General features: G+C 49.2%; 1 protein-coding gene across 1 annotated transcript in view; it reads right to left on the bottom strand.

The window, feature by feature from the left end:
• LOC149434534 (uncharacterized) overlaps positions 1-14,931 on the bottom strand; it is a 103,402-nt gene that overhangs the window by 13,122 nt on the left and 75,349 nt on the right. The window contains exons 19-21 of the mRNA XM_089663670.1: positions 10,396-10,550; positions 5,398-5,634; positions 1,171-1,327 (exon numbers count right to left, since the gene is read on the bottom strand). Of these exons, the coding sequence (XP_089519796.1) occupies positions 1,171-1,327; positions 5,398-5,634; positions 10,396-10,550 (549 nt within the window). The remainder of the gene's footprint in view (positions 1-1,170; positions 1,328-5,397; positions 5,635-10,395; positions 10,551-14,931) is intronic.

Below are 14,931 nucleotides of genomic sequence, written 5' to 3'. Positions count from 1 at the left end.
GGGTCAGAATTTGGCATGAACATGAAAGCATGCATCCATCCTGCCTTGTATCAATGGTTCAGGCTGGTGGTGGTGGTGTCATGGTGTGGGAGATCCATCCTGCCTTGTATCAATGGTTCAGGCTGGTGGTGGTGGTGTCATGGTGTGGGAGATCCATCCTGCCTTGTATCAATGGTTCAGGCTGGTGGTGGTGGTGTCATGGTGTGGTGGATCCATCCTGCCTTGTATCAACGGTTCAGGCTGGTGGTGGTGGTGTCATGGTGTGGTGGATCCATCCTGCCTTGTATCAATGGTTCAGGCTGGTGCTGGTGGTGTCATGGTGCGGGGGATCCATCCTGCCTTGTATCAATGATCCAGGCTGGTGGGGGTGGTGTCATGGTGTGGTGGATCCATCCTGCCTTGTATCAACAGTTCAGGCTGGTGGTGGTGGTGTTATGGTGTGGTGGATCCATCTTGCCTTGTATCAATGGTTCAGGCTGGTGCTGGTGGTGTCATGGTGCGGTGGATCCATCTTGCCTTGTATCAATGGTTCAGGCTGGTGATGGTGGTGTCATGGTGTGGTGGATTCATCTTGCCTTGTATCAACAGTTCATGGATATGCAGCCGACAAATCTGCAGCAACTGCGTGATGCCATCATATCACATGGAGCAAAATCTCTGAGGAACGTTTCCAACACCTTGTTGGATCTATGCCACGAAGACTGAAGGCAAAAGGGGGTCCAACCCAGTACTATGAAGGTGGACCTAATAATGTAGCTGATGAGTGTATATTATGTACATTCACATCATTCTCCACCCTCAAGGGGCGTACAATCTAAGGTCCCTAACTCACATTTATACATACACATACTAGGGCCAATTAGCATGTCTTTGGAGTGTGGGAGGAAACCCACGCAGGCACAGAGAGATCATGCAAACTCCATGCAGGCAGTGCCATGGTTGGAATTTGAACCAATGACCCTTGTGCTGCTAGGTGGATGTGCTAACCACTTAGCCACCGCGCTGCTACCAATATCGTACAATTTAAAGGGAAACCACAATTTTTAGCTGATGTTCCTTACAGATTTAACATCTGCAAACTTCAAAAACTTCAAACTTCAAAAATCTGCAAACTTTTTTTTTTAGATATAAAAATCATAAAGAATCTTCCAAAATGGCGGCATGTCTTACCAAAGTGCAGTTCTCTGTACACATTTCAACATCAGCAGACAGCCTGAGCCCAATCAAATTGGTGAAGTTCAGGCCTTTTATTATGAATCGAGATTCATTGCTGATTCCATTCGATATTACAGTCACTATGTCAGTGGTCAGGTTATCAGTTGGGCACCTGGAGATAGAAAAATAAAAATATTTCAGTTTTCTTTATTGCAAAGCCTGGACTAAAAATATTATTCCGGCAAATCATAACCATTTGAGCCCAGGAAGATTTTACCCCCTTCACGACCAGGCCATTTTATGCTATTTATTTGTGATGCTTTAACTGGTAATTGCGCAGTCATGCAGCGCTGTACCCAAACAAAATGTATATTTTTTTACACAAATAGAGCATTCTTTTGGTGGCATGTGATCACCACTGGGGGTTTTTTATTTTTTGAGATATAGATAAAAAAAGACCCAAAAATTGTTGTGTTGGGTTGTGTTGCAGCCAGTGGCACAAGGAACTTCTCACGAGTAGAAGGAAAAATGGATTCAATAAAATTTCAGCAAACTTTGGATGGTAACTTGATGCCATCTGGGAAAAAAGCTGAAGTTAAAGAGAGGATGGCTTCTACAAATGGATAATGATCCTAAACACACCTCGAAATCCACGGGGGGATTACATCAAGAGGCGTAAACGGAAGGTTTTGCCATGGCCTTCACAATCTCCTGACCTCAACATCATTGAAAATCTATGGATAGACCTTAAAAGAGCCGTGCGTGACAGACAGCCCAGAAATCTCAAAGAACTGGAAGACTTTTGTAAGGAAGAATGGGCAAAGATACCTCAAACAAGAACTGAAAGACTCTTGGCTGGCTACAAAAAGCGTTTACAAGCTGTGATACTTGCCAAAGGGGGCAGTACAAGATATTAACTCTGCAGGGGGCCCAAACTTTTGCAGACGCCATTTTTTTGTTTTCTGTTATTTTGAAAGTGTAAATGATGGAAATAAAATCTAACTTTTGTTGACATATTATAAGAATGTCTAATCTGTAATTTGATGCCTTTTGGAGATTTTTCCATCTTTCCTTGGCTTCTTTATGCACATTAATACAAATTTTTAGCTGGGGTGCCCAAACTTTCCATCCCCACTGTATATATGAATTTGTATTTATTTATTTATTTATTGATACTAGTAATGGTGACAATCAGGGACTTATAGTGGAACTGTGATAGTGCGGAAGGCAAGCTGACACTAACTGATGCTGGGGGGGGGGACTGACTAAATGACAGTGACATCTCCAGTGACACTAACACAGTGATCAGTGCTAATACTATACACTGTCACTGTACTAATGACACTGGCTGGGAAAGAGAATTAGAGAAGACCTAAAATTAAGGAAAAAACACAATATTTTTTACTTTATGCTATAAAACGTATCCAATAATAAATAGGCCCAGACGCCGGGAGGCCGAACATTTGTTTTAGGCCGGCGCCAAGAGGTTAATCTACATTTTTAGAATGCATTTTCTAATATATATATAAAAATATATGTTAAAATTACTTTTTTATATGTTAAAAATTTTTTTTAAATATATGCCTTTAGGAAATATATTTAACCCCTCGCCTACCGGGCACTTCTACCCCCTTCCTGCCTACCGGGCACTTCTACCCCCTTCCTGCCTACCGGGCACTTCTACCCCCTTCCTGCCTACCGGGCACTTCTACCCCCTCCCTGCCTACCGGGCACTTCTACCCCCTCCCTGCCTACAGGACACTTCTACCCCCTTCCTGCCTACCGGGCACTTCTACCCCCTTCCTGCCTACCGGGCACTTCTACCCCCTCCCTGCCTACAGGGCACTTCTACCCCCTTCCTGCCCACCGGGCACTTCTACCCCCTTCCTGCCTACCGGGCACTTCTACCCCCTTCCTGCCTACCGGGCACTTCTACCCCCTTCCTGCCTACAGGGCACTTCTACCCCCTTCCTGCCTACCGGGCACTTCTACCCCCTTCCTGCCTACCGGGCACTTCTACCCCCTTCCTGCCTACAGGACACTTCTACCCCCTTTCTGCCTACCGGGCACTTCTACCCCCTTCCTTCCCACAGGGCACTTCTACCCCCTTCCTGCCTACCGGGCACTTCTACCCCCTTCCTGCCCACAGGGCACTTCTACCCCCTTCCTGCCCACCGGGCACTTCTACCCCCTTCCTGCCTACCGGGCACTTCTACCCCCTCCCTGCCTACAGGGCACTTCTACCCCCTTCCTGCCTACAGGGCACTTCTACCCCCTTCCCGCCCACCGGGCACTTCTACCCCCTTCCTGCCTACAGGGCACTTCTACCCCCTTCCTGCCTACAGGACACTTCTACCCCCTTCCTGCCTACAGGACACTTCTACCTCCTTCCTGCCTACCGGGCACTTCTACCCCCTTCCTGCCTACAGGGCACTTCTACCCCCTTCCTGCCTACCGGGCACTTCTACCCCCTTCCTGCCTACCGGGCACTTCTACCCCCTTCCTGCCTACAGGGCACTTCTACTCCCTTCCTGCCTACAGGACACTTCTACCTCCTTCCTGCCTACCGGCACTTCTACCCCCTTCCTGCCTACAGGGCACTTCTACCCCCTTCCTGCCTACTGGGCACTTCTACCCCCTTCCTGCCTACCGGGCACTTCTACCCCCTTCCTGCCTACAGGACACTTCTACAGCCTTCCTGCCTACTGGACACTTCTACCACCCTCCTGCCTACCGGGGGCTTCTACCCCCTTCCTGCCTACCGGGCACTTCTACCCCCTTCCTGCCTTCCGGACACTTCTACCCCTTTCCTGCCCAGGCCAATTTCCAGCTTTCAGCGGTGTCACACTTTGAATGACAATTGCACAGTCATGCAACACTGTACCCATATGAAATTTTTATCATTTTTTTGAGACATATAGAGCTTTATTTTGGTGGTATTTAATCACCTCGGGGATTTAAATTTTTTCTTAAACAAACCAAAAACCACTGAAAATTTTGGGAAAAAAAAGTTTTTTCTTAGTTTTTGTTATACAATTTTGTAAATAAGTGATTTTTCTCCTTCACTGATGTGCACTGATGAGGCTGCAGTGATGGGCACTGATAGGCTGCACAGATGGGCACTGATGAGGAGGCACTGGTAGGTGGCACTGATGGGCATTGACAGGCATCACTGATGGGCACTGAAAAGCATCACTGATACATGACACTGATACATGACACTGATATATGGCACTGATAGGCGGCACTGATAGGCAGCACTGACTGGCACTGATAGGTGGCACTGACTGGCACTGATAGGCGGCACTGACTGGCACTGATAGGCGGCACTGACTGGCACTGTTAGGCATCGCTGACTGGCACTGATAGGCGGCACTGACTGGCACTGATAGGTGGCACTGATGCGCACTGATAGGCAACACTTACTGGCACTGATTGGCAGCACTGATAGGTGGCACTGACTGGCACTGCTAGGCGGCACTGACTGGCACTGATAGGCAGCACTGACTGGCACTGATGCGCACTGATAGGCGACACTGACTGGCACTGATAGGTGGCACTGATTAGCAGCACTGATAGGTGGCACTGATTAGCAGCACTGATAGGTGGCACTGATTGGCATTGATAGGTGGCACTGACTGGTACTGATGGGTGACATTGAAAGGCAGCTCAGATGGGCACTGATATGTGGCATTGATGTGCACTGGTATGCACTGATATGTGGCATTGATGTGGCACTGATGGGCACTGGCATGTGGCACTGATGGGCACTGACAGGTGGCACTTCTAGGGCTACACTGATCATCAGTGCCCTGATGATCAGTGTACATGTCCCCTCCACGGAAAGCCGATTACCAGCTCTCCTCTCCTCTGTCAGCGTGACAGCTCGAGAGGAGAGAAATGCCGATAACTGGCATTTCCGTGTTTACATGTGATCAGCTGTGATTGGACACAGCTGATCACATGACTGAGCCGACATCTTCGGCTCTTTCCGTGATCCGCTGTGTCCCTCTCCCTGAGCCGCGCATGCGCAGTGAGAATGGTAGGACGTCATATGAGGTCCTATCAGAACGAGAGAACCACCTTGCGCCCGTCATTGTACTATAGGGTGGGCGGAAGGTGGTTAAATTTTATTTATTTTTTTAAAATACATGTTAAAATATATTAGCACAGGCCAATGTATTGTAAATATAGGTCACATACTGTATATCATTTTTTTTCTAAATATATTTGTGTACTTACCCATCCATTAGCAGATACTGTGGGCTGTCCGACTCTCCGGAGGAGATATACATCCTCACCACTTTGGTTTTAAATATATTGCCATCCAGGTACGGAAGAGCCACCAAAATATATACGGTGCTGTCCAGATATATCGGGTCATTCTCTGGCAGTAAGGTCAAAAATTCAACATCGCTATAAGCTGCCATGTGTACAGTGTAGTAAACACCTGTTCCAGAGAGTCCTATCAATGCGGATCTAAAAAAGAGAAAAAAAAAGCACAATATAAACTGAAATCTTAGTAACTATGAGCGCATTCATGGATACAGCATGAACACACAGTATACAGAACTTTTAGGTGAACCTTTCAAACGAAAGTATTTCCATATTTTAAACAAGCGGTTAAAACATTTTAAAACAGGCCCACAGTCCCCTCTGTAGCTACAGGCATTGTGGAGAAACGAATCTAACGCACAACAAGAGGAATGAGCTCCCAGCTCCCGTCTCCCTATTTCCAACGGCAGCAGGATCTTGGCAGGCTGCCGTCCCTCTAATGAACACAAGCAGGGGGTGCCGGAACCCGACAGAGTCTCCATTATCATCTTTAACCCCTTCCAGTCCGGACACTTTCCCCCCCTTCCAGTCCGGACACCTCCCCCCCCTTCCAGTCCGGACACTTTCCCCCCCCTTCCAGTCCGGACACTTCCCCCCCTTCCAATCCGGACACTTCCCCCCCCTTCCAGTCCAGACACTTCCCCCCTCCCTTCCAGTCCGGACACTTCCCCCCCCCCCCTTCCAGTCCGGACACTTTCCCCCCCTTCCAGTCCGGACACTTCCCCCCCCCTTCCAGTCCGGACACTCCCCCCCCCCCCCTTCCAGTCCGGACACTTTCACCCCCCCTGCCAGTCCAGACACTCCCCCCCCCCCCCCTTCCAGGCCAATCAGTGATCACATGATTGGGACCTCGCACAAAGGACCTGTACAGCAGTGTTCTGCTATGTCCTCCCAGGGAGCTTGCACAGGCAGTGAATGCAGGGGGATGTTTATAAACAGCCACCCGCTCCTGCACTGCTCCCGTCCAGCTGTTTATGTACATGGGCCGGACGGGAAGTGGTTAAAGATGAACTACTTCACTGAACACGCAGCTACAGAGGTAAGTGATAGTTTGCAGAAAGAGACATACAGGGGATTGGTTCCTATAATTTACCAGCCCCTTCCTTTCCTGAATGAACACAATGAGTGATCGGTACCGAACTGTGTTCATTCATAACTGAAGCATAATAAACTGTGTTTGAGGATGGGGGGGCCTGTTGGGTTGGCTGTATGGGGCCCCATAGTTTGAGGGGCCTGTCAGGTAGGCTGTAAGGGATCCTGTGGTTTCTAACAGCAGCGCTGCGTACACATATTAGGGCTAATTTAGACAGGAGCCAATTCACCTGCCAGCATGTCTTTGGAGTGTGGGAGGAAACCGGAGTACCCGGAAGAAACCACACAGGCACAGGGAAAACATGCAAACTCCAGGCAGGTGGTGCCATGGTTAGGATTGGAACCAGCAACCCCTGGTACTGCCAGGCAGAAGTGCTGATCATTTAGTCAATGTGCTGCCCAGAATATGAAAATATTTTATTGTCCATAGTCTAAAAACAGGCGTGGCCTGAATATTTTTGGGACTCCAGCCAATCACTGGGGTGGCGTGCCTGGCAAGTTGTCGGAGAGCCCTTAAAGAGTCTAAAGCCTGGGCAGCGAGATCAGAGTTCCTGGGTCCAGTCCTGCTAGAGGAGACCCCTGTGTAGGAAGGGTCCCTGGGGCAGATTTCTAGAAAGAGCCATCAGGAAGACACTGAGGTCCCAGACAGAATTCATTTTCGAATTTGTATAATTTGTGCCATTATGATGTCACACCCTCCTGGGCAGGGATGTATTTAGGTTTTGTGCTTCCCTAGGCAATACGAAAATCGACTCCCCACCCCCATCATGGAGAGACCCTGACACCGCCCAACACCCTCCTCCCCCATAAAGAGAGCCTGACATTGACCAACAACCCCCCCACCCACCACCTCCCCCTATACACTGACAATGCCCCACTCCGGCAAGAGAGAAGACACTCACCTTCACAGCTCCGGACATCCCCAGGAACAAGAGTCGGGCTCTACATACACCATCAAGCAGCCCACAGCCTCTCTCAGATCCCACCTGGTCTCCATGCTGTGTGTGTCCCTTCTTCCCTCCCTTCTTTCAGGGAGGCAGCGCTGCTCCCCTAAAAAATGCCGCCCCAGGCAAGTGCCTTGTTTGCCTTGTGGTAAATACGCCCCTGCTCCTGGGTAGGCGCTGGGATTTGTAGAGTTCGGACAGTATAGCTGTGTCTCTCTGCTTACCAGAGAGGCTGAGATGGATTAGTAAGGCCTGCTCATGATGTTCTGGTGCTGTGTGAGTTTGTCTTGAGCCCCCCCCCCCCTTCTGAAAGCAACGAGAGCCTTCCAGAACCTGGGTGGGAGCTAGGCAAATGAGCAGCATGAACATGGATGCAGCCCTGACCAATTGCAGGGGAAGTTGGCCCCTTTGCATGCTGGGAGTGGTATTTACATTCTGGGAGCACATGGTGTGCAGGAGGGTCTTTCCCTAGAGAGGATTGCACCAAACCAAGAAGGAGGCAGGCTTGCCTCACCTGGCACTTGCTGCCATGCGGGCCTCAGTTGGGCGACCTGAGGGCCTGAAGCTAGAAAGAGTGACCCTGGTTCTTCAGTAGGCTGACTGAGGGGAGTCATCTGTCTGGTATCTGTCAGGAAACCTGTGCAGCTAATGCTGATTCTTCTGCAGCTAATGCTCCTGTACATGTACCAGCACACAGACAAGCCCAGGCTAATATCCAACATGCACTGGCATGTAGGGGCATTTCTATGCACCATTACGCATCGGCACGCATGTCTTCCCGCATTGGTGCCAAGCTGCCTATTTAAAGGAGACTCTACTGTGTACTAATCGCTGGATGTTCTTCAGCTTCCTGTGACCCGTGTTCCTGTTTGTACTGAATGATCTTTCATTGCTGACCTGGCTTGCTCCTCACCTTTCTTTGTGGATTGTGGATTCTGACCTCAGCTTCCCTTAGACTACCTTTTGCCTGATCTCCTGGTGCTGACCTCGGCTTGCCTCTGACTATTCTCTGCCTGATCTCCTGGTGCCGACCTTGGCTTGCCTCTGACTATTCTCTGCCTGATCTCCTGGTGCTGACCTCGGCTTGCCTCTGACTACTCTCTGCCTGATCTCCTGGTGCTGACCTCGGCTTGCCTCTGACTATTCTCTGCCTGATCTCCTGGTGCTGACCTCGGCTTGCCTCTGACTACTCTCTGCCTGATCTCCTGGTGCCGACCTCGGCTTGCCTCTGACTACTCTCTGCCTGATCTCCTGGTGCTGACCTTGGCTTGCCTCTGACTACTCTCTGCCTGATCTCCTGGTGCTGACCCTGGTTTGCCTCTGACTACTCTCTGCCTGATCTCCTGGTGCTGACCTCGGCTTGCCTCTGACTACTCTCTGCCTGATCTCCTGGTGCTGACCTTGGCTTGCCTCTGACTACTCTCTGCCTGATCTCCTGGTGCTGACCTTGGCTTGCCTCTGACTATTCTCTGCCTGATCTCCTGGTGCTGACCTCGGCTTGCCTCTGACTACTCTCTGCCTGATCTCCTGGTGCTGACCTTGGCTTGCCTCTGACTACTCTCTGCCTGATCTCCTGGTGCTGACCTTGGCTTGCCTCTGACTACTCTCTGCCTGATCTCCTGGTGCTGACCCTGGTTTGCCTCTGACTACTCTCTGCCTGATCTCCTGGTGCTGACCTTGGCTTGCCTCTGACTACTCTCTGCCTGATCTCCTGGTGCTGACCTTGGCTTGCCTCTGACTACTCTCTGCCTGATCTCCTGGTGCTGACCTCGGCTCGCCTCTGACTATTCTCTGCCTGATCTCCTGGTGCTGACCTTGGCTTGCCTCTGACTACTCTCTGCCTGATCTCCTGGTGCTGACCCCGGCTCACTACTGGACCTTGCTCTGCTTGCTAACCTGGTACCGTCCAGGCCTACCTCCTGACCACGCTGCTGTCTCACTGTGTGTGACCCTGGCTCACCTTGACTACATCCCTGATCGTGGCAGTCACCTGCTATCAAGATATCAGCACCCATGCTTCTTTGAGCCTTGCACCTCTGTCACCACATTCAGGGGTACTCAGACCAGAGCTGCAAGGGAAGCCCTCTTGTCAACTTGGCCTTCAACCAAGGTACGTGACAGTATCACTGGAGGGTATCGCTTGGAAGATTGGAAGCAAGCTACCATTCTGTCCTTGGGCATTGTGAGTACAGACACATAGATCTTGAGGACTCTGTTTTGCTACCCCTCTGGTGCTTGATAGTCAGCATGAGTCTGAGAAAAGGGAACATGGGCCAGTGTTTTGAAGAGCTTGTCGAACTGTTGATACTGCATGGGACTTTGCTCAACTCCAACCTGCTTGTTGCCACAGAGAAGTCTGCTATCTGCTTTCAGCAAGGACTTCAACCGTGCCCAAGAGGTCAGTTAGATGTCCTCTGATGTGAATAGTTCTAATCTTGGAGTATCCTACCAAAGTTCCCAATCTCTATCCACAGTTCTACAATAGAACTCCAAAAACAACAGACTGGTCTCTGAAGACAGCGAGCAAAATTGTGTGTGGACCTGACAGTGGAAAATACTTTGTGCCTGGCTGGGGGGGGGGGGGGTAGTGCTACATAATCTATTTCAGATTGATTTAAATTTGTTACTATTGTGATTCACAAATTGAGGAACATCCGAATTTCCAAATAACGAAAATTGTGTTCGAATTCTGATTCATAATGAAACGAATCGCACATGTCCAAAGCCCACTGCACCCTTACAAAACCATCAGAACCCCCTTATTTCTCATTCCCCACTGACTACGGTTTATTTCACCATAAATCTCCTGATTTTTGCAAACATTTTAGAGAAATGAAGACTTTGAGTTTTGCCCATTCCCAATCATTACCCAAGTATTGGATTCAGTGTTGTATAAGGCGGAACATTTAATCTCAGCGGGTAAGAGCAGGAAACATTCACAGCGAGATCTTCTCGCGTTTGAAGTGGAGTTGTGATGGCGAAAATATACAATGTGTTCCAATATGTCACATGGGTCGAATTTAGCTGTAAAGAAATAAAACAAAAGACATTAAACTGGGAAACAGAGAAATTACGACACCAATGTGAACTGTGCAAAGGCAAATTTTCAAAGCCAAACTTAACTTTAAATCAGCTAAATATATGCCAGGTAATAAGAACAGAAGGATATTCAAAGTCTTGCATTTCTTTAGGAAGAAGCCACAGCCTGAATTTAAAAAAAAAGCCTGTCCCCTGCCAGCATACTGCAGGACCATTGCTCTTTATGTGGAAGCAGCGATCTCTCTGCAGAGGTATGTCATACACCCAGTGGTGTATATAGGTTTCGTGCTGCCCTAGGCTCCCTCCCCCCATGGACATTGACCAACAACACCCCAGCCCCCCCCTCCACACCCGAAAGAGCCTTCCACTACCACCAGGCAACCCCCTACCCCCCACCCCGGCAAGAGATAAGACACTCACCTTCACAGCTTTGGGCATCTCCAGGAACAAGTCAGGTTCTACATACACCATCAAGCAGCCCACAGCCTCTCTCAGTTCCCACCTGGTCCCTGTTCTGCGTGTGTCCCTTCTTCCATTAATTCTTTCAGGGGACAGCACTGCCCCCCTGCAAAATGCTGCTGCCCCCCCCCCCCTGAAAAATGCCGCCCTAGGCAAATGCCTTGTTTGCCTTGTGGTAAATACATCCCTGCATACACCGTGCTGAGACAATCAGCAAAGCTTTGGTTCCCAGCTGACTGGAGAGCTCTAACTCTCACTCAGCAGGGTGGAGGGTGTCAGACCTCTGCAGAGGGACTACGGCTTCCACAAATGTAAAAAACAAAAAGCAAGCTGGCAAAGACAGACTTTTCTACTCATCATGCGGAAAACAAATGGTAAGACTTTGCACACCTTTTGCATGAACTGGCGATGAATCTACACATGTTGGAGATCTGGTGCATGCGCACACACATGCCGCTGGCATCTCTTTAGGTCCTGTAGACCTGACAGTGCCTCAATGCGTATCTGCACATGTGCCAGATCTCAATTAAAGATGGCGGTTCTGGACAAAAGGGGCAAAGAGGGAGATTTTCCTTCAAGCAGGCCTGAAGGCAGCCGCCAACCCACAATCTTACAGGAGAGGACTGAATCGTGCACCCCGTGGGCTAGGTAAGGGGAGAGGGCATTCTGGTGGGAAACCTGACTACCTCTTCACCTGGGACTATTCATTTTAAAGCGGCAGCTTCTTGATCCCCTTGCCCAGGGATTCCTTCAGGCAGCTGGGTGAAGAGAAAGATTAATTTGGGGTCTGGGTTGGTATGCCAGGAGAATCTGGAGAGCTCTCCAAGAAGAGATTTTTGATGTAAAGAGACTTGTACATAGTCGCGAAGGCATTTGTCCTTAACCACTTCCAGTCCGGACACTTTCCCCCCCTTCCAGTCCGGACACTTTCCCCCCCTTCCAGTCCGGACACTTTCCCCCCCTTCCAGTCCGGACACTTTCCCCCCCTTCCAGTCCGGACACTTTCCCCCCCTTCCAGTCCGGACACTTTCCCCCCCTTCCAGTCCGGACACTTTCCCCCCCTTCCAGTCCGGACACTTTCCCCCCTTCCAGTCCGGACACTTTCCCCCCCTTCCAGTACGGACACTTTCCCCCCCTTCCAGTATGGACACTTTCCCCCCCTTCCAATCCGGACACTTTCCCCCCCCTTCCAGTCCGGACACTTTCACCCCCTTCCAGTCCGGACACTTTCCCCCCTTCCAGTCCGGACACTTTCCCCCCTTCCAGTCCGGACACTTTCGCCCCCCCTTCCAGTCCGGACACTTTCGCCCCCCCTTCCAGTCCGGACACTTTCCCCCCTTCCAGTCCGGACACTTTCACCCCCTTCCAGTCCAGGGCAATTTTCAGCTTTCAGCGCTATCACACTTTGAATGACAATTGCGCGGTCATGCAACACTGTACCCATATGAATTTTTTACCATTTTTTTGAGACAGATAAAGCTTTATTTTGGTGGTATTTATTAATTGCTGGGATTTTAATTTTTATTTGCTATGTAAATGAAAATGTCCAAAAATTTTGAAAAAAAGTGTTTTTCTTATAAAATTTTGCAATAAATAATCTTTCATCATAAATCTTGGCCGAAATGTATTCCGTTATCTTTTTAGTAAAAAAAAAAAAAAAGCCAAATTAGTTTATAACCAAAAATTACAATTTTTAAACATTTTTTTACATTTTTATTTTATTTTTTTTATATTATTATTTATGTTTTTTTTTTTTTTTACATACTGTCACCCTAGCAGTACAGGGTCACCATGGTGACACTGTACTACTTGTGGGGGGTGATGAAGGTTTTTTTTTTTTTACAGTGATTGCTTTTACACCCATATAGGATGTAAAAGCAATCATTTCTCTTTCTCTCTGTCTGCATTCTTGCAGCCATTGAGAAATACTGAGTGAGCTGTGATTGGTCACAGCTTGTCACATGGTACAAGGCTGTTGTGAATAGCCCTGTACCATGTGACCTCTGTGATCAGTCACAGATTTCACACGTAGTAAGCAATGAAGTCACAAGTGACATCTTGCTTACTACTTTGCATGTGATCACTGATTGGCCTATCAGTGATCACATGGTCGGGACCTCCTACAGAAGTCCCGTCCGACAATCAGTGTTTCACTGTGTCCGGAGGACACAGCGGGCACCGGATCGTGGTGCTGCGCGTGCCCAGGGAGCGCGCACAGCTAGAAATGGCGGGTGCCGTTTATGAACGGCAACCCGCCCCTGGAGTGCCGCCGTCCTGCCGTTTATAAACAGCAGGCGGACGGCAAGTTGCAGTTTTTTTGGGCATCCCATACACCCCTCAACCCCATCCAAGTTCAATACCCCTTAATAAAACACAAAAACCAAGCACAAGGACTGTTTACACACTCCAGTGTGCAAGTGTGAAGAAAATGTGTGTTGCCTGGCTGTGCAGAACTATAGGGGGACCCAAAACTCAGCGAATTCGGAGGGCAGGGCTTTTTTCAGTAAGAACACATCCGGCACCTCCAGCACTGAAGGTATGTAATGGCAAGGGGTGCTGGGCTGTGCTGGTTGATGCTGGATGCTAGGGGATCTATTGTCACTGGAGGGGAATTTTTTTTGCATGAGGGTATATTGTTGCTAGTGGGGGAATATATTTTTGCGGGGGGGTCTTATGTTGGTGGGGGACAATTGTTTCTGAGAGGGATCTACTGTTGAGGGAGAGGTCTTCTGTTGCTGGCTACTGGAGGGTCTGTTAATGCCAGCTGCTGGGAGATCTGTTGTTACTGCAGGGGGTCTAATGAGGCTGGTATGGTATTTTGTTTTGGGACTCCATTATTGGGGGGGGGATCTAAAAGGGGTGGTACTGGGAGGCGAGTAGGGATGAAACCAAGGGATGGTGCTCAGGGGACGGAGACAAAAGGTGAGTTGGAGGGGGAAGTTCCTGCACGTATTCTCTGAGAAAAAAAAGCCCTGCCTGAGGGGGTTGTGCTACATGTAGATCACATGGTAAAATACACATTTCCTGGAGGACCTTTATTAAAATTTTGGTTGTGCCTGTCACGTGACTGTTTTGCTTCTCTGCTCTGCATGGGTTGAGTCAGTGGGCGGGACGTTTTCCTCTCCTCCTCCCACGGGAGTGGAAGAAGAGCTGTCAATCATGCACCCTGAACAGTCCATTGCTGGCCTTGGTGTCTGTAATATGGTCAGCTGGAAGCTGAATGGGACAGAACAAAGGAAGAAGAGCAAGCACATTATGGTGGCAACGCTTCCAGAGGTATATCAGCCTGAAGATTGTTGCCACCAAAATGCTAGGAGATCTAATGTCACTGTAGGGGATCCTTTTTTTGCATGGGGATATATTGTTGCAGGGGGGGTTATGTTGGTGGGGGTCAAATGTTTCTGAGAGGGATCTACTGTTGAGGGAGAGGTCTTCTGTTGCTGGCTACTGGAGGGTCTTTTAATGCTGGCTGCTGGGAGATCTGTTGTTACTGCAGGAGGTATAATGAGGCTGGGATGGTATTTTGTTGTGGGACTTCATTATTGTGGGGGGGGGCAAGGATCTAAAAGGGGCGGTACTGAGTAGAGGTGAAACTAAGGGATGGCGCTCAGGGGACGGAGACAAAAAGGTGAGTTAGAAAGGGGAGTATCTGCACCTATTCTCTGAGAAAGAGAAGCCCTTCCTGAGGGGGTTGTGCTACATGTAGATCACATGGTAAATTACACATTTCCTGGAGGACCTTTATTAAAATTTTGGTTGTGCCTGTCATGTGACTGCTTTGCTTCTCTGCTCTGCATGGACTGAGTCAGTGGGCAGGACTTTTTCCTCTCCTCCTCCCACGGGAGTGGAAGAAGAGCTGTCAATCATTCACCCTGATCCAGGGGCGGACTGACCATTTGGAAACTCG

This window comes from Staurois parvus, unplaced genomic scaffold (assembly GCF_062004578.1).
Source record: "Staurois parvus isolate SC_StPar_1 unplaced genomic scaffold, SC_StPar_1.0 ptg001743l, whole genome shotgun sequence".
NCBI lineage: Eukaryota > Metazoa > Chordata > Amphibia > Anura > Ranidae > Staurois > Staurois parvus.
This window is presented reverse-complemented; position numbering and strand designations above follow the sequence as displayed.